General features: G+C 45.1%; 1 protein-coding gene across 3 annotated transcripts in view; it reads right to left on the reverse strand.

Annotated features, from left to right (window-relative positions):
• The window catches only part of LOC115160902 (inactive phospholipase C-like protein 1), a 116,247-nt gene extending 109,307 nt beyond the window's left edge, over positions 1-6,940 (reverse strand). For 2 of the 3 annotated variants that reach the window (XM_029711418.1, XM_029711416.1), the window contains exon 1: positions 5,633-6,704. In XM_029711418.1, the coding sequence (XP_029567278.1) occupies positions 5,633-5,809 (177 nt within the window). In that variant the 5' untranslated portion in view covers positions 5,810-6,704. Of the gene's footprint in view, positions 1-5,632; positions 6,705-6,870 lie in introns of those variants that run through there. The other variant, XM_029711417.1, reaches the window with a different exon arrangement.
• Between the last annotated feature and the right edge of the window lie 15,909 nt (positions 6,941-22,849).

Below are 22,849 nucleotides of genomic sequence, written 5' to 3' on the forward strand. Positions count from 1 at the left end.
AGTAGATCATAGTGTATTTCAGACAGCCCAGTCAGTCCAATTGGTAAGGTCACAATATTGAACATGTTGCATATTTATCTTCTTCTGTTGTGGATGTTTCTAGGCACCTGGTACTATGGTCATTAGTGAAAAAGCAGACAGAGACTCAGTGTGACCAGTGTAGCCAGCTAGTGTAACTTTCTGGTCATCTAGTGCCTGATCATGTGACTGACTGACTTTTGTTGTTCTATTTTTCCTTCTACAGTGAGAGAGTGACAGGAAGGTTAAGGTGTAGTACCTCTGAACAGAACACTACCTTTGCACAGACCCCAGCTAGCACATTTGGTTCTTTGGAAGTTGTGGGAACGTCCATTTTTTGTTTCCCATTGGAACAAAGCCATCATTTCCTGACCGGTAAAATGTAAAAGTTTGTTAAACATTCTGAGAACCGAAGTGAACATTTCACCTGTTCTGGGCACGTTCATTTTTATGTTGCAGGGAGGTTCTGAGAACGTCTTACTAGGGTTCCCTGAACATTTTCCTGGGAGGTTTTATTAATGTTCTAAGAACGGAAATGATGGGTTATTTGAAGGTAATTAAATAATGTTTCGAGTGCATTCTCTAAATGTTGTGAATGTTTTGAACAAAATGTAAAGGTTATTTAGAGGTTTTTGAATGACTTAAAACTTTCACTGAATGTTTCAATAAGACTTTTAATAACAATGGTAGCTTATTTTGGGTTAACTATGTTGAACTCCAAGCACAGATAGGACACATAAAAATTAATTTCATTAATTTATGCAAACACATTTCTTTTTTTGTGGCATGGCATCAGTGAGATTTCAAACAGACCCCATTTCAAAAGGGTAGCCAATTAGTGGGCACGGCCAACACACCTGAACAAGATAGAAGATAGAGTTTTGTTGATGCTGAGAACAGAATGTACTGTAGGTTTTAATTAAGAGTCAATTGGCGCATCCCCATCAAAATCTGTCAATTTAAGCTAGAGATATCTGTTTTTTGCATGGGCTGCGTCTCAATCCACCGCATCTGCCTATGTCGGCCTTCTGCATCGACGGTAGAAGGTGGCTGAGCTACAGCGGTGTTTGTCAGACCATGAGACATCCCGAAAATCGATGTTCTCAAGAAAACGTCTGTAGCATCCGAACGGTTTGGCCTACAAACTAATATGACCACTCAATTTCAACATTGCAAATAAAAACATTTTAACTTGGTGGAAAAGGAAAACCTACATACTGCTTTATGTATTCGTGTAGAGGGATTATAAAACTCTAGCATTAGATCAACTGGGTGGGCGGCTTTTATGAGCGCTGGAGTAAATGGTGAGTGAATGGTAACCACGTGGCTCTTCACTATACCAGACAGCACATTTGGTTCCTTGGAAGTTGTGGGAACGTACATTTTTGGTTTCCCATTGGTTCTAGGAATGAAACCAGAAGTTTCCTGACCAGTAAAACAGAAACATTTTTAAACGTTCTGAGAACGGAAGTGATCATTTCTCCTGTTCTGGGAACATTCATCTTTAGGTTGCAGGGAGGTTCTGAGAACACCTTACTATGTTTCCCTGAAATGGTTCCCTATGGAAAGATGAGATTCTCATAAACACAATGGTGTTCTCCGTTTTGCTCTACAACCTCCACAAGTGTCAAGGAACTTGTCTGAAGGTAACCCGGTTCCGGTAAAAAAAAAAGTATGGATGTAGATTTGTGCCCCCCCAAAAAAATTGGTTGAATACGTGTCCAAAAAACAAAAATATTTCCTGAGCTTTCTTATCTCCTACCACGAGGAACCATGAGGAACCCTGCAGAAAACATTATGCTGAAGTACTGAAATTCCTGCAGAAGAATGTAGTTTCTTAACGTTCTCGGGAACAATTTGGGAACATTACTTACTGCAAAATAGGGGAGGGTTGTCAAACTTTTAGGGGAGGGTTGTCAAACTTTTTTGGGGGGGAGGGTTGTGTGATTTTTTTATTGTGAATAGGGGCATTTTTTCCCTGGTTTACATTTGTTCTTTTGCAGGTTTTACTACAGAATTTCTTCCATCCTAGCCAAATGTCCTCATCTGCTTGCATGCACCTCCCCTATATGTTTTGGTTCTTCCCTTATGCACTACGCTTATCCGCCCGTTAACGTTTACTATATCACAGGTCAATATTGTCTACCAGTCTGTCTATCCTGCCCTCTATCCACCATTCATAGTGACAATAGGGCTAGGTGGTTTGTTTGTCCAGATCTGCAATAGGCTAACTAGCAATCATACCACACATGAAGTCATTCAAAGCTGCATACATTTTAAATGTGAATCCACAAGAACAAATAGGAATAGGTGATATAGGCAGCAGAGAGGCCAGGTGCAGCATTGCGCATGAAAGAACAGTGAAGACAAAAAGCTCCCATAATTATCTTGTTTAGGGGCAATACAATTAGCCTACCTAGACTAGTCTACAACACCACAATGCAATGAATAACTGTATTATTGTTCTCAAGTGAGTACTCTAGGCTGCAGTGAAAATGGCATTTGAATAACAGCGCCCAAGCCCTGTGAATTGAATGTTTCATTCCATTTGGATCAGTTGTGGGTCTACTCTCGACAGTTTATATGGTCTAGAATGGCACAGTAGCAGGCCAGTCTGGCTGTATTTTTACTTCTGATACTGAGATGCTCTGCCTGTTGCAGATCATCGTTATTCAGGAAAGCTTAACACGCTCTGCCTCCTCTCCAATCCAAGTGGCTATTCCTCACGCACCTAGAACCTAACGCTTCAATATAGCCTAACTTTTAAAATGTGTTACATTCTATATGTGGCATAATCACAACCAGTCAGAACGTTTTAATCTGATTAGGCTACTTCAAAAGTCTCCTGTAAGCATGCACACGTTCGTCCAAAATATAATTCCAGCATCCTCAACATGGCCTGACAGTAACCTGGTTTCCATCCAACCTTTTTATCTGAGTAAAGTACTTTGGATAAAAAATGTCACGACATCTTGGGAAAGCATGCAGTTTATTAAGCTACACATGAAATATATTATGATGAACTTCACAGAGTGGTGAAAGTGCACAGTGATGAGCTTGATGCTCCTTTCCAATACATATCGAGGGTCTTATTCTGGTGACATGATGATCGGTGCTTGGCTGCCGTTTGACAAATAAAATGATCTTGCACTTTTATCCATAATAATCTCATTATATAGTAGGCTATACCTGCACTGTATCTGTGAGCTGTTGGCTAGCGCGCACGTGCCAATACCAGTGGTCACATTCGCTATACTAAGGCCTGGAGTTTAAAATGCGATGGAAACCCATTTAACTTGAATTTTTTATTTGATAAATGGGAATTTAACTACTAAATACATTTTTATGTGCACTACGTATTTACTCACAGAGTTGTATCCGCAACAAGTCAATTTGATGGAAACACAAATGATGGGAAAATGCGCATATTGTTTTTATGCAGATTTTAGAATATTCGCATGGAAATCTGGCGCCAATTGGATGGAAACCTATAGACACCCTAAAGACTCTGGCAAGTGCGCTAGTCCAGTTTCACTGTGATTATGCCTGTACATCATGGTTCACCAGCAGCCCTAAACATCTAAAGAATAAGCTACAGACCAGCCAAAACAAGCTTGTAAGAATTGTAAACTCCCCTCTCATGCTCATCTGGAGGTCGAGCATTTTTTTGTCTGTTTTTTTTACTAGCATTTTTTGGTCTGTAATGTATCTGTATCTCTGTCATTGTATATGTATTCATGTAAAAATAGGGACCACAATGGAAGTAAATCCCACACTTTACTGTGCAATCCCGGGTCACTTTTAAAAATCTTTGTAGTGTGTGTATATATGTAAATATTTTGTATTTTTCACTGACAAATAAAACCAATCAATCAATCCGAACTGTGCAGCAGCCATTTGATGAATGGAATGAGACATCTGTTACAAAACACCAAACAAACACAATGACATTCAGAGATTGTCAAGCCAGGCCTTCAATACTGGGTAGACCCACACGGTAAGGAGGGATCTATTTTCTGTTTGTCCAGATTGACATAATCTATGGATATTGGTGTTGAAAATGCAAACCATGATATTGAAGTCCCGGAAGTCGGTATGCTTTGTTTATTGGTTGTGTGGTGAATTGGCACAGAAACCAGTTGGTGGGAAATGTGTTGCTTATATTTTATATAATTATACATATGTCATCAAAATGTTTAAAATCACACGTCCCCCTAGCTGATCATTGTCTGCAGACGGCTCTGGTCCTAGTGTAAAGAAACATTTGAAACAAATTGTTATTTGTGGTCGTAAACATTATTTTGAGTTAATTCTATGTGCAATTTATTTTACAAGGAGAGGGTCATGTGGAAATATTTGAAATGTTGGGGAGGGGGGTGCATGTTTTGGGGGTGACACCTTGAGTTGAGTGTACTGGTTTCCCTAAACAACCAAGTCCAGTTGATTAGCCAGGTTCCTATCCTAATTCCCCATCCTTCCTTGTCTCCCTCCTACCCTCCCTCCCTCTGTTCCCTTCCCTCCACGCCTGTCACTGACATCCCTCTCATCCTCTCCTCTCTCCATCTGTCCATCACTCGTGACACTTCCTGCCAATAGGACAGAGAGAGGTCTCTGTTGGCACAGTCAACACATCAGTGCCTCTCAGCTGGGAGGTACACACACACAGACAAACTGGAGTATGGAGCCTCCCTATAAAGAAGACACACTAACATAACAGAAATTCTACAATTTAGCAAGGTTCCTCCACTATAATTCCACTATGGATAAAGTGTGCGTAATGGCACGGATTAGGCACAGGTTTGCCATGTGAATACGAATGTGTGATGCACTGTGTGGACCTGAACTGAGATTACCAGGCACATGGCATGGAATGCGCGGTGTTGTTTGGAGTAGGTGTTGTTCAGAGTAGGCGCTGGCGGCGTCATAGATTGAATGAACAATGTGTAGCCTATATTATTTGGCCCATAGTAGGCTATATTCCGTGCATAAACACAGTTAAAATCACAACGATACCACATGGTAGTAGTAGTAGTTATTTTGAGTGCGTACTGAGTGAGTAAAATATACTAGGCTACGTCATTTCAGTTTCAGAACACTATTATAGCCCATCGCACCCTGCACGTTTCTCTCCTTAAAAAATAGATAACGTTCTTAGAAGTCCTCAACAACATTGTCATCCAGTGTGAGGTACTAAGTCTGAGAACCAAATTGAGACCATCTCTGAAGAGTAGCATACATGGCATTTGTCTGATGCTTGTTCGCACGCTAATGTAATCACAACCCTCTGTAGCTTATTCTACTTCTATTAAATATTGACAGTCCTTTATCCGGCGGCTCCATGTCGAGTGTCTGTTGCAGAGATGTTAGAAGAAGATGAATACAAGTAATGAATATTGCAATGGGAGGCTCCAGTGCGTCTATTAGGCCTGGTCTATGGTTTTTCAATATACAGCCTGGGTATTTGGTTTTCTTTGGGTGAACTATGGTAAACAATTGGCTCAGGAAAAGGCATGCGCTTGTGTTTGACAGGTCTGTTAACCGAAATCGGTCAGATAGATTTGCCAGTGTCATCACATGTAGCCTCAACAATCACCTCAATAAACTAATCTCTTACCTTGATGATGCTGCTCCTGCGGGGGGCTGCCCTCACTGCCTCCAGGACGATGGTGTCGTTGTCCTGGCCGGGGAGGATAACTCCGCTCCGCCGCCCCGTCCTGGACACTCTCGGCGGGATGATCTCAGGAGCTCCATCATCACAAAGACCGTCCCCATAACGCTCTTGCTCCGACATCTTCTCAACAGAAGCCCAAGTTCAAGTTTCAGGTTAGGAAATCACAAAATATTACGTATTGCCTCGGGGTAAGTCTGCGTTGGTCGTTGGTTGTTTATGGGTGCCATTTATTTACAGAAGTTCCCGGGTATTGAGGGGTCTGCTGCGCCTTTCCAAAAACATTAAATCACGGAACTGGACTCATTTGGCCTCGGGCGATTCCGTTAGTCCGTTAGAGCGTCCCCGGTCCGGCAGTCGGGTAGGTTAATTACTTAAATGTCCTTAATTACGCAGAAAGTCCATCACATCCAGTCTCATGTTCGCTCTCCCGTGTCCACAAAGTCGACCTGACTTGTATAGCCTACTATCTGGTATAGAATCAAAGGACTGGGTGGGGAACACCCACTATAGACCGTCGGAAATGTGCCCTGTTGGGAAATCAAAACACCACTGACACGCTCAGACTTAAATGTCAATTGATTTTGATAACGGGTTTACACAAAAATACTATGCATTCCTGAGGGAGGTGTTCTTCGCGCAACAAGTCCGATCAGTTTCACAGATTGGCAGCAGTAGCCCTACCTCTCCATGAAAGAAAGCGCTGTCCTGGATGCTTCCAACAAAGCTTTTTCAAACACAATAATAGGTGAACATTGGGAAGAGGAAACTACGCAATAAAAATGGTTAAAATCAACAAACCTATTTACGTGTAGGTTACCCAAAGCAGCTTACTCAGTCTACCTTACCATCACCGACACAGTTACCAAAGTGCAAGGCAGTAAACTTTACGCTGTGATATATGGTGTTCTGTTAGGGAGAACAATACTTATTTATATTACATAGTTCCGTACATTGACTGAGATCTCAAAGTACTCTAAGCTGCTAATCGCTTATAGTCAGTCTGCAACAGCCGATGTTGACGAGAATGAGGAACACAACTGACAGTTACACCGCCTCTACTCCTCCCCACCTCTCTGCCCCTGCCCTCCCTCCTATCCTAGAAATCATGATTGACGCGTCATGCGACCAATACGCACAGGTATTTGGCACTCGTAGCGCCAAAACGCACGCAGTTAACGTACCAAAATTCGTGGATGGGTGGAGTCAGACCTCGCGGGCTCTGGAATGCCTCACATGTTGGAAACGTTCCAGATGTTCTTGTGGCGAGGAGAGGACTAGGAACAGCAGAACCCAGGAAAAGCAAGGAGGGACTCACTAGAGCAGGGTCCCTCAACTGGCGGCCCGCTGAATTTGGCTCACGGGTGTTTCTATTTATTTATTGTTGGACATAAATGACTGTAAAAACACCAGCAAATCAGCTCCAAGTGATTTTCGTTTTGGAAATCTTTTCAAAGTATTCCCACATATAATAGAGAGATAGGCATATACACATTTAACCCATAAGAGACTAAGCCCTGTCTAAGCGGGGGTCTACTAAGCTACACTACATGACCAAAAGTATGTGGAAGCCTGCTCGTTGAACATCACACTCCAAAATCAGGGGCATTAATTTGGAGTTGGTTCCCCCTTTTCTGCATTAACAGCCTCCACTCTTTTGGGAAGACTTTCCACTAGATGTTGGAACATTGCTGCAGGGACTTGCTTGCATTCAGCCACAAGAGCATTAGTGAGGTCAGGAAATTATTTTGGCCGATTATTAAGCCTGGCTCGCAGTCGGCGTTCCAATTCATCGCAAAGGTGTTTGATGGAGTTGAGGTCAGGGCTCTGTGTAGGCCAGTCAAGTTCTTCCACAACAATCTCAACAAACCATTTCTGAATGGACCTCGTTTTGTGCATGGGGGCATTGTCATGCTGAAACAGGAAAGAGCCTTCCCCAAACTGTTGCCACAAAGTTGGAAGCACAGAATTGTCTAGAATGTCATTGTAAGCTGTAGAGTTAAGATTTCCCTTCACTGGAACTAAGGGTTCTAGCCCGAACCATGAAAAACAGCCCCAGACCATTATTCCTCCTCCCCCAAACCTTACAGTTGGCATTATGCATTGGGGCAGGTAGAGTTCTCCTGGCATCCGCCAAACCCAGATTCGTCTGTCGGACTGCCAGTTGGTGAAGCATGACTCATCACTCCAGAGAACGCGTTTCCACTGCTCCAGAGTCCAATGGCGGCAAACTTAACACCACTCCAGCCGACGCTTGGCATTGCACATGGTGATCTTAGGCTTGTGTGGGGCTGCTCGGCCATGAAAACCCATTTCATGAAGCTCCCGACGAACAGTTATTGTGCTGACGTTGCTTCCAGAGGCAGTTTGGAACTCGGAAGTGAATGTTACAACCGAGGACTGACGCTTTAGCAATTAGCGGTCCCGTTCTGTGTGGCCTACCACTTCGTGGCTGAGCTGTTGTTGCTCCTAGACATTTGGTTTTATACAGTACCAGTCAAAAGTTTGGACACACCTACTCATTCATGAGTTTTTCTTTATTTTTACTATTTTCTATATTGTAGAATAATAATGAAGACATCAAAAAACTATGAAATAACATATATGGAATCATGTAGTAACCAACAAAGTGTTAAACAAATCAAAATATATTTGATATTTTAGATTCTTCAAATAGCCACCCTTTGCCTTGATGACAGATTTGCACACTCTTGGCATTCTCTCAACCAGCTTCACGGGGAATGCTTTTCCAACAGTCTTGAAGGAGTTCCTACATATGCTGAGCACTTGTTGGCTGCTTTTCCTTCACTCTGCGGTCCAACTCATTCCAAACCATCTCAATTGGGTTGAGGTCGGGTGATGGTGTAGGCCAGGTCATCTGATGTAGCACTCCATCACTCTCCTTCTTGGTCAAATAACCCTTACACACCCTGGAGGTGTGTTGGGTAATTGTCCTGTTGAAAAACAAATGATAGTCCCACTAAGCGCAAACCAGATGGGATGGTGTATCGCTGCAGAATGCTGTGGTAGCCATGCTGGTTAAGTGTGCCTTGAATTCTAAATAAATCACAGACAGTGTCACCAGCAAAGCACCCCCACACCATCACCCCTCCTTCTCCATGCTTCATGGTGGGAACCACACATGCGGAGATCATCCGTTCACCTACTCTGCATCTCACAAAGACACGGCGGTTGGAACCAAAAATCTCAACTTTGGACTCATCAGACCAAAGGAGAGATTTCCACCGGTCTAATGGCCTTTGCTCGTGTTTCTTGGCCCAAGCAAGTCTCTTCTTCTTAATGGTGTCCTTTACTAGTGGTTTCTTTACAGCAATTCAACCATGAAGGACTGATTTACGCAGTCTCCTCTGAACAGTTGATGTTGAGATGTGTCTGTTACTTGAACTCCGTGAAGCATTTATTCGTCTGCAATCTGAGGTGTAGTTAACTCTAATTAACTTATCCTCTGCAGTAGAGGTAACTCTAGGTCTTCCATTCCTTTGGCGGTCCTCATGAGAGCAAGTTTCATCACAGCGCTTGGTGGTTTTTGTGACTGTACTTGAAGAAACTTTCAAAGTTCTTGACATTTTCTGGATTGACTGACCTCCATGTCTTAAAGTAATGATGAACTGTCATTTCTCTTTTCTTATTGGAGCTGTTCTTGACATAATATGGACTTGGTCTTCTAACAAATAGGGCTATCTTCTGTATACCACCCCTACCTTGTCAAAACACAACTGATTGGCTCAAACACATTAAGAAGGAAAGAAATTCCACAAATTAACTTTTAACAAGGCACACCTGTTAATTGAAATGCATTCCAGGTGACTATCTCATGAAGCTGGTTGAGAGAATGCCACGAGTGTGCAAAGCTGTCATCAAGGCAAAGGGTGACTACTTTGAAGAATCTCAAATATGAAATATATTTTGATTTGTTTAACACTTTTTTTGGTTACTACATGATTTCATATGTGTTATTTCATAGTTTTGATGTCTTCACTATTATTCTACAATGTAGAAAACAGTAAAAAAAATTAAGAAAAATCCTGGAATGAGTAGGTGTGTCCAAACTTTTGACTGGTACTGTGCACCTGTCAACAATGGTGTCCACATACTTTGTACATATAGTGTATATGGAATTGTTTTAAGAAGGTCATACCAAGGATAATTTTGCCATTTCATTTAGAATTTTAAGACCCCTTGAAGTATCAAAATAAAAAGTACAAAATTATTTGATTAAAAATATTTGGCCTTACTGCTATTAGCCCATACAAATGCATTGGATAACACATTCACTACATGGAATAACAAATAGTCCCCCCCCAAAAAAAAAAATCTAAAGGAAGTTTGTTATGAAGTGTCTGTCCTACATCTGAAAAGAAACATTATAAACTGTCCTCTCACTGTCAACTGCGTTTATTTTAATCAATCTTAACATGCGTAAATGAACATAACAAGATTCAACAACTGAGGCATAAACTGAACAAGTTCCACAAACATGTGACTAACAGAAATGGAATAATGTGTCCCTGAACAAAGGGGGGGTCAAAATCAAAAGTAACAATCAGTATCTGGTGTGGCCACCAGCTGCATTAAGTACTGCAGTGAATCTCCTCATGGACTGCACCAGATTTGTCAGTTCTTGCTGTGAGATGTTACCCCACTCTTCCACCAAGGCACGTACAAGTTCCCGGACATTTCTGGGAGGAATGGCCCGAGCCCTCACCCTCCGATCCAACAGGTCCCAGACGTGCTCAATGGGATTGAGATCCGGGCTCTTCACTGGCCATGGCAGAACACTGACATTCCTGTCTTGCAGGAAATCACGCACAGAACGGGCAGGTGTTGTTACACGTGGTCTGCCACTGTGAGGTTGATCAGCTGTCCATCCTGTCTCCCTGTAGCGCTGTCTTAGGCGTCTCACAGTACGGACATTGCAATTTATTGCCCTGGCCACATTTGCAGTCCTCATGCCTCCTTGCAGCATGCCTAAGGCACGTTCACGCAGATGAGCAGGTGAACACTTTCTTTTGGTGTTTTTCAGAGTAAGTAGAAATGCCTCTTTAGTGTCCTAAGTTTTTGTAACTGTGACCTTAATTGCCTACCGTCTGTAAGCTGTTAGTGTCTTAATGACTGTTCCACGGGTGCATGTTCATTAATTGTTTATGGTTCATTGAACAAGCATGGGAAACAGTGTTTAAAACCTTTACAATGAAGATCTGTGAAGTTATTTTGATTTTTATGAATTTTCTTTGAAAGACAGGGTCCTGAAAAAGGGACGTTTCTTTTTTTGCGGAGTTAATATATATCTATTTTTACGTGTATTTAACCCCTTATTTTTGGCACTAAACAGTCTCCATATATACTTCCATACATTTTTTCAACTGGTACCAGGGACCTTCAGATGAGTCTTGTGAGGCCTGTGGGCATCCTAGAGCAAACCAACATTTTTGTGAGAGTTTCACCTTTGCACCAAGGGGTCATATTAGTTGGCAGATTGGCTGTACCAACTTCAGACTAGTCCCTAGACGCTTGCGGGGATTGTAGAGCAAAATGGAGAACACCATCGTATTTGTGAGAGTCTCATCGTTCCATAGAGGGGTCATAATAGTTCGGCCACTACAGACGATTTTGTGTGAAGACTGATTTTCAGGCTGTCTTAGTCTGAAAAACACCTCTCTGTCACCTTTCACCGCAGATGCGGAAGTTTTGAGATGCATCCAATGCAAAAAATAACTGATAACTCGATCTTAAACTGACAGCTTTTTGTAGGGATTTTTTTATTATGCTAATTAGATTTCCGCAGTGGCGTGGACATCAACCTTAAGGGGTGACCTAATGTTTTGAATTATTATGTTTTAGTCAATTGTTATTTCAGTTTATGCTTCTTGCTGTCAATTTGCAGTCTACAAATTAGGCTACTTGTAATTATGTTCCAGCCCCCTGACCATCCATCTGCTCAAGAAAAAATCCTCCCGCTGCTGAATCTAATTGACGATCCCTGCACTAGATGGACACATCAAACTTTCTAGCATCCTGGCAATCTTGGAACAGATTGCCTCAAGGTGCAGCAACAGAACAAAGTGACAGTTTGGCGCAGGGAAACCAGTTTAGTTCCCTTCGGTATGAAGTTCATTCCCAGGACCAGTGCATTTAGATGTTTAGCTATTTAGAAGTATTGTTATGATAGCGAATAACAATCATCCCCTGAAAATATAGCCGGCTGTGTAGACCTATTGTTGAAATGATGCCAGTTATTATTTTATTTTTACATTTTAGCAGACGCTCTTATCCAGAGCGACTTACAGTAGTGAATGCATACATTTCATACATTTTGTTCCCAAACTGGTCCCCCGTGGGAATGGAACCCACAACCCTGGCATTGCAAACACCATGCTCTACCAACTGAGCCACATGATAACAGCAAGTGTGTAAAAACAACCAAAGAGTCCCGTGTGGCTCAGTTGGAAGAGCATGGTGTTTGCAATGCCAGGGTTGTGGGTTTGATTCCCACAGGGGACCAGTACGAAAAGAAAAAAAAATGTATGAAATGTATGCATTCACTACTGTAAGTCGCTCTGGATAAGAGTGTCTGCTAAATGACTAAAATGTAAATGTAAGAGCTTTTTAAAGTTTGATTGGCAATCTCTAATTAAATGGAGCCTTATCACTGTAATTAAAAATATGTATCCTATATCCTTCCTCTAAGCCTCTCAAACTCAACTCTGTACCTCAAAGCCAGTTCCACTGTCTTTCTTTCATTGTTGCCCTCTAATCAAGGACTGATTTAGACCTGGGACACCAGATGGGTGCAATTAATTATCAGGTAGAACAGAAAACCAGCAGCCTCCGGACCTCGTAGGGTAAAAGTTAAATACCCCTGTTCTTAGCTATGCAATTACTAATGTAATTAAAACATAGTTAATTGTGTTTCATGTATTTAACTTTTAAATGATTAAGAGGGTTTGCTTATCATCCACCAGCCAGTCGCTCAATTATGGCCAAGGGGGATAGTATATTCCTGTCTGACACAATGCTCAATTATGGGCCTCTTGCTTCCCTCTACAGTTTATACAATGCACTGCAAAAAAAAATCCAATGAATTAATTGTATAGGCCTATAGACTACAGTCATTTAGGCATATTTCTATTCTTTGTATTTTAAATGGAGAGCTAAAATTGAACTGAGCATCATAGATGAAAGAAATAGGCTACAGACCTATGCCTATTGGACTCTCATTGACACCCATGTGCCAAATTAGTCTTGAGAAATAATGTCATAGCCGCGGGAAGTAGGCGTGCTGAGGGTGCTGCAGCACCCCCTGATAAAATATTTGTATTTGTTTCATTTTTTCACAAAAGTTGTGCACTGGGCCTTTGCTACTCATATATGAGTGGAAGGGCTGTCCCCGTGAAAAAAGGTCTGTGGTGTCTGTGAGTATAACAGAACTCATTTGGCAGGCCAAAACCTGAGAAGATTCCAAACAGGAAGCGCTCTCTCTGACTTTTTCTTGGCCTTCTTGATCATATCTAACCAAAACAGGGGATCTCTGGCATAACGTGACATTTTCTAACGCTCCCATAGGCTCTCAGAAGGCGCCAGAACGATGAATGGTGGCTTTGCAGGCCATGGCTGAAAAACATTAGCGCATTTGGTAAGTGGTCGATCTGAGGACAATGAGACTGGAGACGCGTGCACGAGCTGACACCATGTTTACTTTCTCTCTCTTTGAACGAAAACAACGACTCCCGGTTGGAATATTATCGCTTTTTTACGAGAAAAATAGCATAAAAATTGATTTTAAACAGCGTTTGACATGCTTCGAAGTACGGTAATGGAATATTTTGAATTTTTTTGTCACGAAACGCGTCATGCGCGTCACCCTTCTTTACCCTTCGGATAGTGTCTTGAACGCACGAACAAAACGCCGCTATTTGGATATAACTATGGATTATTTGGAACCAAACCAACATTTGTTATTGAAGTAGAAGTCCTGGGAGTGCATTCTGACGAAGAACAGCAAAGGTAATCAAACTTTTCTAATAGTAAATCGGAGTTTGGTGAGTACCACACTTGGTGGGTGTCAAAATAGCTAGCCTGTGATGGCCGGGCTATCTCCTCAGAATATTGCAAAATGTGCTTTCACCGAAAAGCTATTTTAAAATCGGACATAGCGAGTGCATAAAGGAGTTCTGTATCTATAATTCTTAAAATAATTGTTATGTTTTTTGTGAACGTTTATCGTGAGTAATTTAGTAAATTCACCGGAAGTGTTCGGTGGGAATGCTAGTCACATACTAGTCACATGCTAATGTAAAAAGCTGTTTTTTGATATAAATATGAACTTGATTGAACAAAACATGCATGTATTGTATAACATAATGTCCTAGGATTGTCATCTGATGAAGATCATCAAAGGTTAGTGCTGCATTTAGCTGTGGTTTGAGTTTATGTGACATTATATGCTAGCTTGAAAAATGGGTGTCTGATTATTTCTGGCTGGGTACTCTGCTGACATAATCTAATGTTTTGCTTTCGTTGTAAAGCCTTTTTGAAATTGGACAGTGTGGTTAGATTAACGAGAGTCTTGTCTTCAAAATGGTGTAAAATAGTCATATGTTTGAGAAATTGAAGTAATAGCATTTCTAAGGTATTTGAATATCGCGCCACGGGATTACACTGGCTGTTGAGTAGGTGGGACGCAAGCGTTCCACTGGCCCAGAGAGCAGTGTGTCAAGAAGCAGTGCGGCTTGGCATGGTCGTGTTTCTTTTTTGTGAAGAAGAAGGATGGAAGTTTACGCCCGTGCATTGACTATAGAGGTCTCAATCAAATCACGGTGATGTACAGTTACCCGCTACCTCTTATCGCCACGGCGATTGAGTCAATGCATGGGGGCGCTTCTTCACGAAACTGGATCTCAGGAGTGCGTATAACCTGGTGTGTATCCGGGAGGGAGACGAGTGGAAGACACCGTTCAGTACCACCACAGGGCATTATGAGTACCTCGTCATGCCGTACGGGTTGATGAATACTCCATCAGATTTCCAATCCTTTGTAGACAACATTTTCAGGGACCTGCACGGGCAGGGTGTAGTGGTGTATATCGATGACATTCTGGTTTACTCTGCTACACGCGCCGAGCATGTGTTCTTGGTGCGCAAGGTACTTGGACGACTGTTGGAGCATGACCTGTACGTCAAGGCTGAAAAATGTCTGTTCTTTCAGCAAGCCGTCTCCTTCCTAGGGTATCGCATTTCCACATCAGGGGTGGAGATGGAGAGTGACCGCATTGCAGTCGTGCGTAATTGGTCAACTCCCACCACGGTAAAGGAGGTGCAGCGATTTTTAGGGTTTGCCAATTACTACCGGAGATTTATCCGGGGTTTTGGCCAGGTTGCTGCGCCCATTACCTCACTGCTGAAGGGGGGTCCTGTAAGGTTGCGGTGGTCGGCTGAGGCGGACAGGGATTTTGGGCAACTAAGAGCTCTGTTTACTTTGGCTCCAGTGCTGGCCATCCGGATCCCTCTTTGGCATTCATAGTGGAGGTGGACGCGTCCGAGGCTGGGATAGGAGCCGTGCTCTCACAGCACTCGGGCACGCCACCTAAACTCCGCCCCTGTGCTTTCTTCTCGAAGAAGCTCAGCCCAGCGGAGCGTAACTATGATGTAGGGGACCGAGAGTTCTTGGCTGTGGTTAAAGCGTTGAAAGCATGGAGACATTGGCTTGAGGGGGCTAAACACAATTTTTCTAATCTGGACTGACCACCGCAACCTGGAGTACATCCGGGAAGCGAGGAGACTGAATCCTCGTCAGGCAAGGTGGGCCATGTTCTTTACCCGTTTTGTGTTTACCCTATCCTACAGACCAGGTTCCCAGAATAAGAAGGCAGACGTGCTGTCCCGGCTGTATGGCACAGAGGAGCGGCCCATGGATCAGACTTCCATACTCCCGGCCTCCTTCCTGGTAGCGCCGGTCGTGCGGGATCTGGATGTGGACATTGAGCAGGCGTTGCATACAGAGCCCGCTCCCCTCCAGTGTCCCGTTGGGCGTGTGTACGTTCCGTCTGCCCACACGTCTCCCTCCTCTGGTCATCCGGGTATCGGTCGGACGGTGCGCTGTCTGACTGGGAAGTACTGGTGGCCGACTTTGGCTAAGGACGTGAGGGTTTATATCTCCTCTTGCTCGGTGTGTGCCCAGTGTAAGACTCCGAGACACCTGCCCAGAGGTAAGTTACTGTCACGCCCTGACTAGGTGAACTCGGGTATTTTGGTCAGGGTGTGTCATGTTGGGTATTTTTCCTTGGTTTGTTTTCTATGTTTGCGTTATAGCCTTGTGTTAGCTCTATGTGGGTTATTTCTATGTTGGGTTCTGTCGATTCCTAATCAGAGACAGCTGTCGCTAGTTGTCTCTGATTGGGATCACATTTAAGTTTCTTTTTCCCCCACGCTGTTTGTGGGGTGTTGCCTCTTTGTGTTTGAGCAGTTAACGTATCGGCATTTTTCTTGGTTTTGTGTACGTGTTTATTTCAGTGTGAAGAATAAACATGTGTTCGCTCCCAGCTGCGCTTTGGTCCGCTTCTTCATCACCAGACGACACCCCACCAAACCAGGACCAAGCAGCGGGAGGATAAGGAGCGCGAGAGATGGGCTCGTGAGGGGAAGGAGTTCTGGACCTGGGAGGAGATCATGTCGGGGAAAGGACCCTGGCGGAAGGATTCCCAGGTCGAGGAGGTAATGCCAGTCGGTGGACGGAGTTGCAGGCGGCGGTCGAGGAGGCCCGGAAGACACCCCCAAGAAAATGTTTTGGGGGGGCTAATGGGGTGGTCCGGAAGGGCAGAGGAAGAGCCCAGACCACTGCTCTCGTGGGGGATGACGGCGGAGGAGGAGACGAAGATGAGACGGTTGATTGAGGACCTGCTGAGGGAAGATCTGGAGGAGGAGCCATGGGAGGCGGAGTTGCGCGCTGTGTCGCCAGTGCGCCCGCACAGCCCGGTGCGTCCGGTGGACATGCCCAGCACATGCCGTGCTAGGATGGGCATCCAGCCAGGACGAGTGGCTAAACCGGCTCCACGCTTCAGTTCACCAGTGCGTGTTCACAGTCCTGTCTGGCCCGTCCCTGCTCCCCGCACCAAGTCCACAGTGCATGTCCACAGTCCTGTCCGGCCCGTCCCTGCTCCCCGCACCAAGTCAGTGGTGCATGTCCCCAGTCCAGCCCGGCCCGTTCCTGCTCCCCGCACCAAGCCAGTGGTGCGTGTTCCCAGTCCGGCCCGGCCCGTCCCTGCTCCCCGCACCAAGTCAGTGGTGCGTGTCCCCAGTCCGGCCCGGCCCGTGCCTGCTCCCCGCACCAGGTCAGTGGTGCGTGTCCCCAGTCCTGTCCGGCCCGTTCCTGTTCCCCGCACCAAGCCCACGGTGCATGTGCACAGTCCTGTCCGGCCCGTTCCTGTTCCCCGCACCAAGCCCACGGTGCGTGTCCACAGTCCTGTCCGGCCCGTCCCTGCTCCCCGCACCAAGCCCACGGTGCGTGTCCACAGTCCTGTCCGGCCCGTCCCTGCTCCCCGCACCAAGTCAGTGGTGCGTGTCCCCAGTCCGGTCCGGCCCGTTCCTGTTCCCCGCACCAAGCCCACGGTGCGTGTCCACAGTCCTGTCCGGCCCGTCCCTGCTCCCCGCACCAAGCCCACGCTGCGTGTCCACAGTCCTGTCCGGCCCGTCCCTGCTCCCCGCACCAAGTCAGTGGTGCGTGTCCCCAGTCCGGCCCAGCCCGTTCCTGCTCCCCGCACCAAGCCAGTGGTGCGTGTTCCCAGTCCGGCCCGGCCCGTTCCTGCTGCCCGCACCAAGCCAGTGGTGCATGTTCCCAGTCCGGCACGGCCCGTGTCCGGTCCACCGGTGCCCAATCCTGTTCCGGTCGACGGCTCCGCTCCGGAGCATGAGCATGCCGCTCCACAGTGGTCCAGTCCGGGCCAGAGGGGTAGGGCTAAGGTGGAGGCGGGGGAAAGAACACGCCCGGGCCAGAGCCTCCACCGAGGGTGAGGCGCCCACCCGGGTCCCCCCCCCTAATAGACTTAAGTTTGGTGCGCCGGGAGTACGCTCCGTTGGGGGGGGGGTACTGTCACACCCTGACTAGGTGAACTCGGGTATTTTGGTCAGGGTGTGTCATGTTGGGTATTTTTCCTTGGTTTGTTTTCTATGTTTGCGTTATAGCCTTGTGTTAGCTCTATGTGGGTTATTTCTATGTTGGGTTCTGTCGATTCCCAATCAGAGACAGCTGTCGCTAATTGTCTCTGATTGGGATCACATTTAAGTTTCTTTTTCCCCCACGCTGTTTGTGGGGTGTTGCCTCTTTGTGTTTGAGCAGTTAACGTATCGGCATTTTTCTTGGTTTTGTGTACGTGTTTATTTCAGTGTGAAGAATAAACATGTGTTCGCTCCCAGCTGCGCTTTGGTCCGCTTCTTCATCACCCGACGACGATCGTTACAGTTACATCCCTTACCCGTTCCACAACGACCTTGGTCACATCTGTCAGTGGATTTCCTAACGGATCTTCCTCCCTCACAGGGAAATACCACGATCCTGGTCGTTGTGGATCGTTTTTCTTGTCAACTCCTCCCTTGTCAAGTCCTGTCAACTCCTCCCTCTGCCTGGTCTCCCTACGGCCCTACAGACTGCGGAGGCCCTGTTTACACACGTCTTCCGGCACTACGGGGTGCCTGAGGATATAGTGTTGGATCGAGGTCCCCAGTTCACGTCGAGAGTTTGGAAGGCGTTCATGGAACGTCTGGGGCTCTCAATTAGCCTTACCTCAGGTTTTCACCCCGAGAGTAACGGGCAGGTAGAGAGAGTCAACCAAGATGTGGGCAGGTTTCTGCTGTCCTATTGCCAGGACCGGCCGGGGGAGTGGGCAGCGTTTGTGCCCTGGGCCGAGATGGCACAGAACTCGCTTCGCCACTCCTCCACTCACCTCTCCCCCTTTCAGTGCGTATTGGGGTACCAGCCGGTTCTGGCACTGTGGCATCAGGGTCAGACTGAGACTCCTGCGGTGGACGACTGGTTTAGGCGCACGGAGGAGACATGGGAGGCTGCCCATGTCCATCTCTAGCAAGCCGCGTGTCGCCAGAAAGCCAGCGCGGATCATCACCGCAGTGAGACCCCGGTGTTCGCACCGGGGGACCAGGTCTGGCTCTCGACCCGTAACCTGCCACTCCGCCAGCCCTGCCGGAAGCTGGATCCGTGGTTTGTGGGGCCATTTAAAGTCCTGAGGAGGGTGAACGAGGTATGTTATAGATTACAGCTTCCCTCTGATTATCGTATTAACCCCTCATTCCATGTGTCTTTCCTCAGGCCGGTGGTGGCTGGTCTGCTCCAGGAATCTGAGGTGCGGGAGGTCCCTCCGCCCCCTTTGAACATCGAGGGGGCCCCGTTGTACATCGTTCGTTCCATCCTGGATTCGAGGCGTGGGGCAGGGGGCCTTCAGTACCTCATGGAGTGGGAGGGGTACGGGCCGGAGGAGAGGTGCTGGGTCCCGGTTGCGGACATTTTGGATCCTGAACTGCTGCAAGAGTTTCACCGTCGCTGGCCGGAACGCCCTGCGCCTCGTCCTCCGGGTCGTCCTCGAGGCCGGTGTCGGCGCGCCGCTGGAGGCGCGCGTCGGGGGGGTACTGTCACAACTTCCGCCGAAGTCGGCTCCTCTCCTTGTTCGGGCGGCGTTTGGCGATCGATGTCACCGGCTTTCTAGCCATCACCGCTCCATTTTTCATATATCCATTTGTCTTGTCTTGTTTCCATACACACCTGGTTTTCATTTCCCCAATTAAGCTACTTGTATTTAACCCTCTGTTTCCCATCATGTTTTGTGTGTAATTGTTTCATGTTGCTGTGTTGTCTTTTTACGCGCTTTACTTTTGTTATGTTCTGTGTTTTTGAGCGCAATTGATTTATGTTGTGCTCTCGTGTTGGAACTTTAATAAAGTGTGCCTGTTTACATCACGCTACTCTCCTGCACCTGACTTCGCCTCTTTTATACACGCTGACAGTCGTCCTGTTCTTTCAACCAGTCGATTGGTCGAAAAGTTGAAAAGCATTTTTCCATATATAGACAGACTATGTGTTTGAAAAATAAACTCGAAACGGGCAAATGTTTACTGGTTGCTCAGGAGGGAACGGGGAAGTCAAATCTGTGGAAGACTTCGTTTTGGAAACTCCTGGAGATCAAGAAAAAGGAGGGTATTGGAGCAAGCGTTGCGTGAGTATTACAGTGCATTCGGAAAGTATTCAGCCCCCTTGACTTTTTCCACATTTTGTTAAGTTACAGCCTTACTCTAAAATGTATTAAATCGTTTTTCCCTTCATCAACAGTTTTTTTTTAACATTTTTGCAAATGTATAACACTCAAACACTCAGTCATCAGCACTATCTGCACTGCCTCTATTCAAATGACTTTCTCCTAACACACGCCATATGTTGCTGCTACTATTTATTTATTTTTATCCTGCTGCTCAGCCACTTTACCCCTGATTGTATGCATATTATCAGGAATCAAGGTAAAACCCAAGTGCAGACTGTGTGGAGTAACAATGTTTATTGTAACCACAGGGGCAGGCAAACGACAGGTAAAGGCAGGCAGGGGTCGATAATCCAGAGCAGAGGCCAAGGTACAGGACGGCAGGCAGGCTCAGGGTCAGGTCAGGCAGAGGTTGGTAATGCAGAGGTGGAGCAAAGGTACAGGAAGGCAGGCAGACTCAGGGTCAGAGACAGGCAGTGGTCAGGCGGGCGGGTACAGGGTCAGGACAGGCAAAGGTCAAAAACCAGGAGGACGAGAAAAAGAGAGACTAGGGAAAAACAGGAGCTGAGACAAAACGCTGGTAGGCTTGAACAAACAAGACAAACTGGCAACAGACAGAAAGAAAACACAGGTATAAATACACAGGGGATAATGGGGAAGATGGGCGACACCTGGAGGGGGGTGGAGACAAGCACAGGGACAGGTGAAACAGATCAGGGCGTGACACATAACTGCCTCATCTATCACTGATATTGTTTTTGATATTATTCTTGTACATACTGTATATTATTTTATTTATATTGACACTATCTATTTCTGATATTGCTACTATGCAAGTAACCATATGGCTGTACCGTTTTGTCATGACGTTGGCCTCTTTGGGTACAGGGCTATCAGTTGACCCCCTCCCCTTTGTACCATCCCCCCAACCTACCTTCCCCCCAACCCAGGCCCTGTGTGAAAGGGTTGTAAAAACTCTAAGAGGAGTTTTTACACATGTTTCATAGAGAGACAAAGGAAATTCTTCCAACTCATAGAATTGGAGAACTGAGCGACATGTGTGTTCTGGAGAAGATATGGAAGATTGGTGAAGACTCCAGCTATGAACTGGTCCGCTTGGTACAATTTTGTGATACTCAGAAGAGACAATATAGCCATATTACCATAAAACTGTTTATATGATAGCCTCAGCGATGAGACTTGAATCCACATGGTTGTATAAAATGTATTAATAAGGATAAAGCTATTTGTAATACATTGAGATGCTATGTACTGATGTTAATGTGATAGAATTGTATTTCTGTAACCAAGTCTAACTCAGTCATAGGCACCCCCCCCAGGGACACAGACAGGACCAGGCGTCATTTGACAAGCCTGTTCTATGGGCACTATAAAACCCCCCCTGAGCTACATTTCTGAAGACCAGGCCTCCACTCCATTGCGAGTTGGCCAGTAGGTTTTACCATCCAATTCCTCTACTGAAAGTGAACTATACCACGTGGTTAACTTTTACTATCGAGACCGACAGAATAAGAACAAGTCTTTGATATTAATTATTAGTCTGCAGCTAAGTAAATTATATCATCGAACGCGAAGACCAACGAAACATCCATTCTATGACGACATTAATGAATGTCGCTCTGAAAGATCCATTCTAACCGAGAGAGAGAGAGAGAGAGAGAACGCGGACAAAACTCCTCAACAGAACAGAACTCTCCAACAAGAATCCCGACGACACATGAGCGTAAATATATATTGATTGCAATTGTTCCCGAATGAGTGAGCCTTCAATTGTCAATTGTTAATATTAATGAACTCTGTGTAACTTCTCAGCTGACCGTTTATGACCCATTGTCTAACAGACCAGCCATGCTTGTTAGCCAATTAGGGCACATTACTATACCAATCCTTTGTGACGATAATTACTGTTTGTATGTTTTCTGTTAATTACTTAGTGTAGTAAATAAATGATTTTAAGACAATTGATGTATGGATGATTTTAGTAAAGACTGGGTTCGTGCAGATACAACAATTTACGACGTTTGGAATGAGACTGGACTAGAGGTAAAATACGCCATTGAAACCAGAAGATAATCGGCCTATATTATAATATAGGTTAAATTATATTAGGAAAATTATAACTTTGTAATCTGAATATTTTTCTTGGTGCCCCGATCTCCTAGTTAATTACAATTAAATGATTAATCAGTTTAATCGCGTGATAATAATTACAGGGAGTTAATTGATAAACCTATCTTCAGTTTAATGGTACCCAAAGACACGACAGTTTACACCTTCTGTAGAGACCCATCCACTTGGCAATATGTGGCTGGGGGTTATAACATTTCTTTCACATGACCCATCAATTTAGACAAGTGTGTCTGGGTAAGCGTCATCTAATATTTATAAAATATTTGTATCTGGACACTGTTTACCTGGACATTTTCCTTATGGTAGGCTACTACTTTGACCACTTTTAGTCTTAATCTTTACTACACTATTCACTGTTTAGCAAATGACCTGACATGTGAATCCTTAAAGAGATGGGTGGGTCTGGCTTAAGAGGGTGTGAACAATGCTGAATGGGTGTAGACAAAGGAGAGCTCTCCAGTAGGTACCAAAACATTCAAAGGCCATTTTCTCAAAAGTGAGTTTACAAGTTTATTAACTTTCAAAGCAGAATTACTTTCCCATTGTTCCTCAAATGCAGTGTATGATATACCATTTTGTAGCTCTGAAACTCTCTACTTTTATCCAATGTAAAAAACACAATTGCTAATTTTGCAATATAAGACCGATTTGAGCCAGTCGGTTACATATATTAACAGCTGAATCTGTGAAATTGATTTATCCCATATTTTGCCGTTGCATGAGGCTTGGTGCTCAC

Source organism: Salmo trutta, chromosome 24 (assembly GCF_901001165.1).
Source record: "Salmo trutta chromosome 24, fSalTru1.1, whole genome shotgun sequence".
Classification (NCBI taxonomy): domain Eukaryota; kingdom Metazoa; phylum Chordata; class Actinopteri; order Salmoniformes; family Salmonidae; genus Salmo; species Salmo trutta.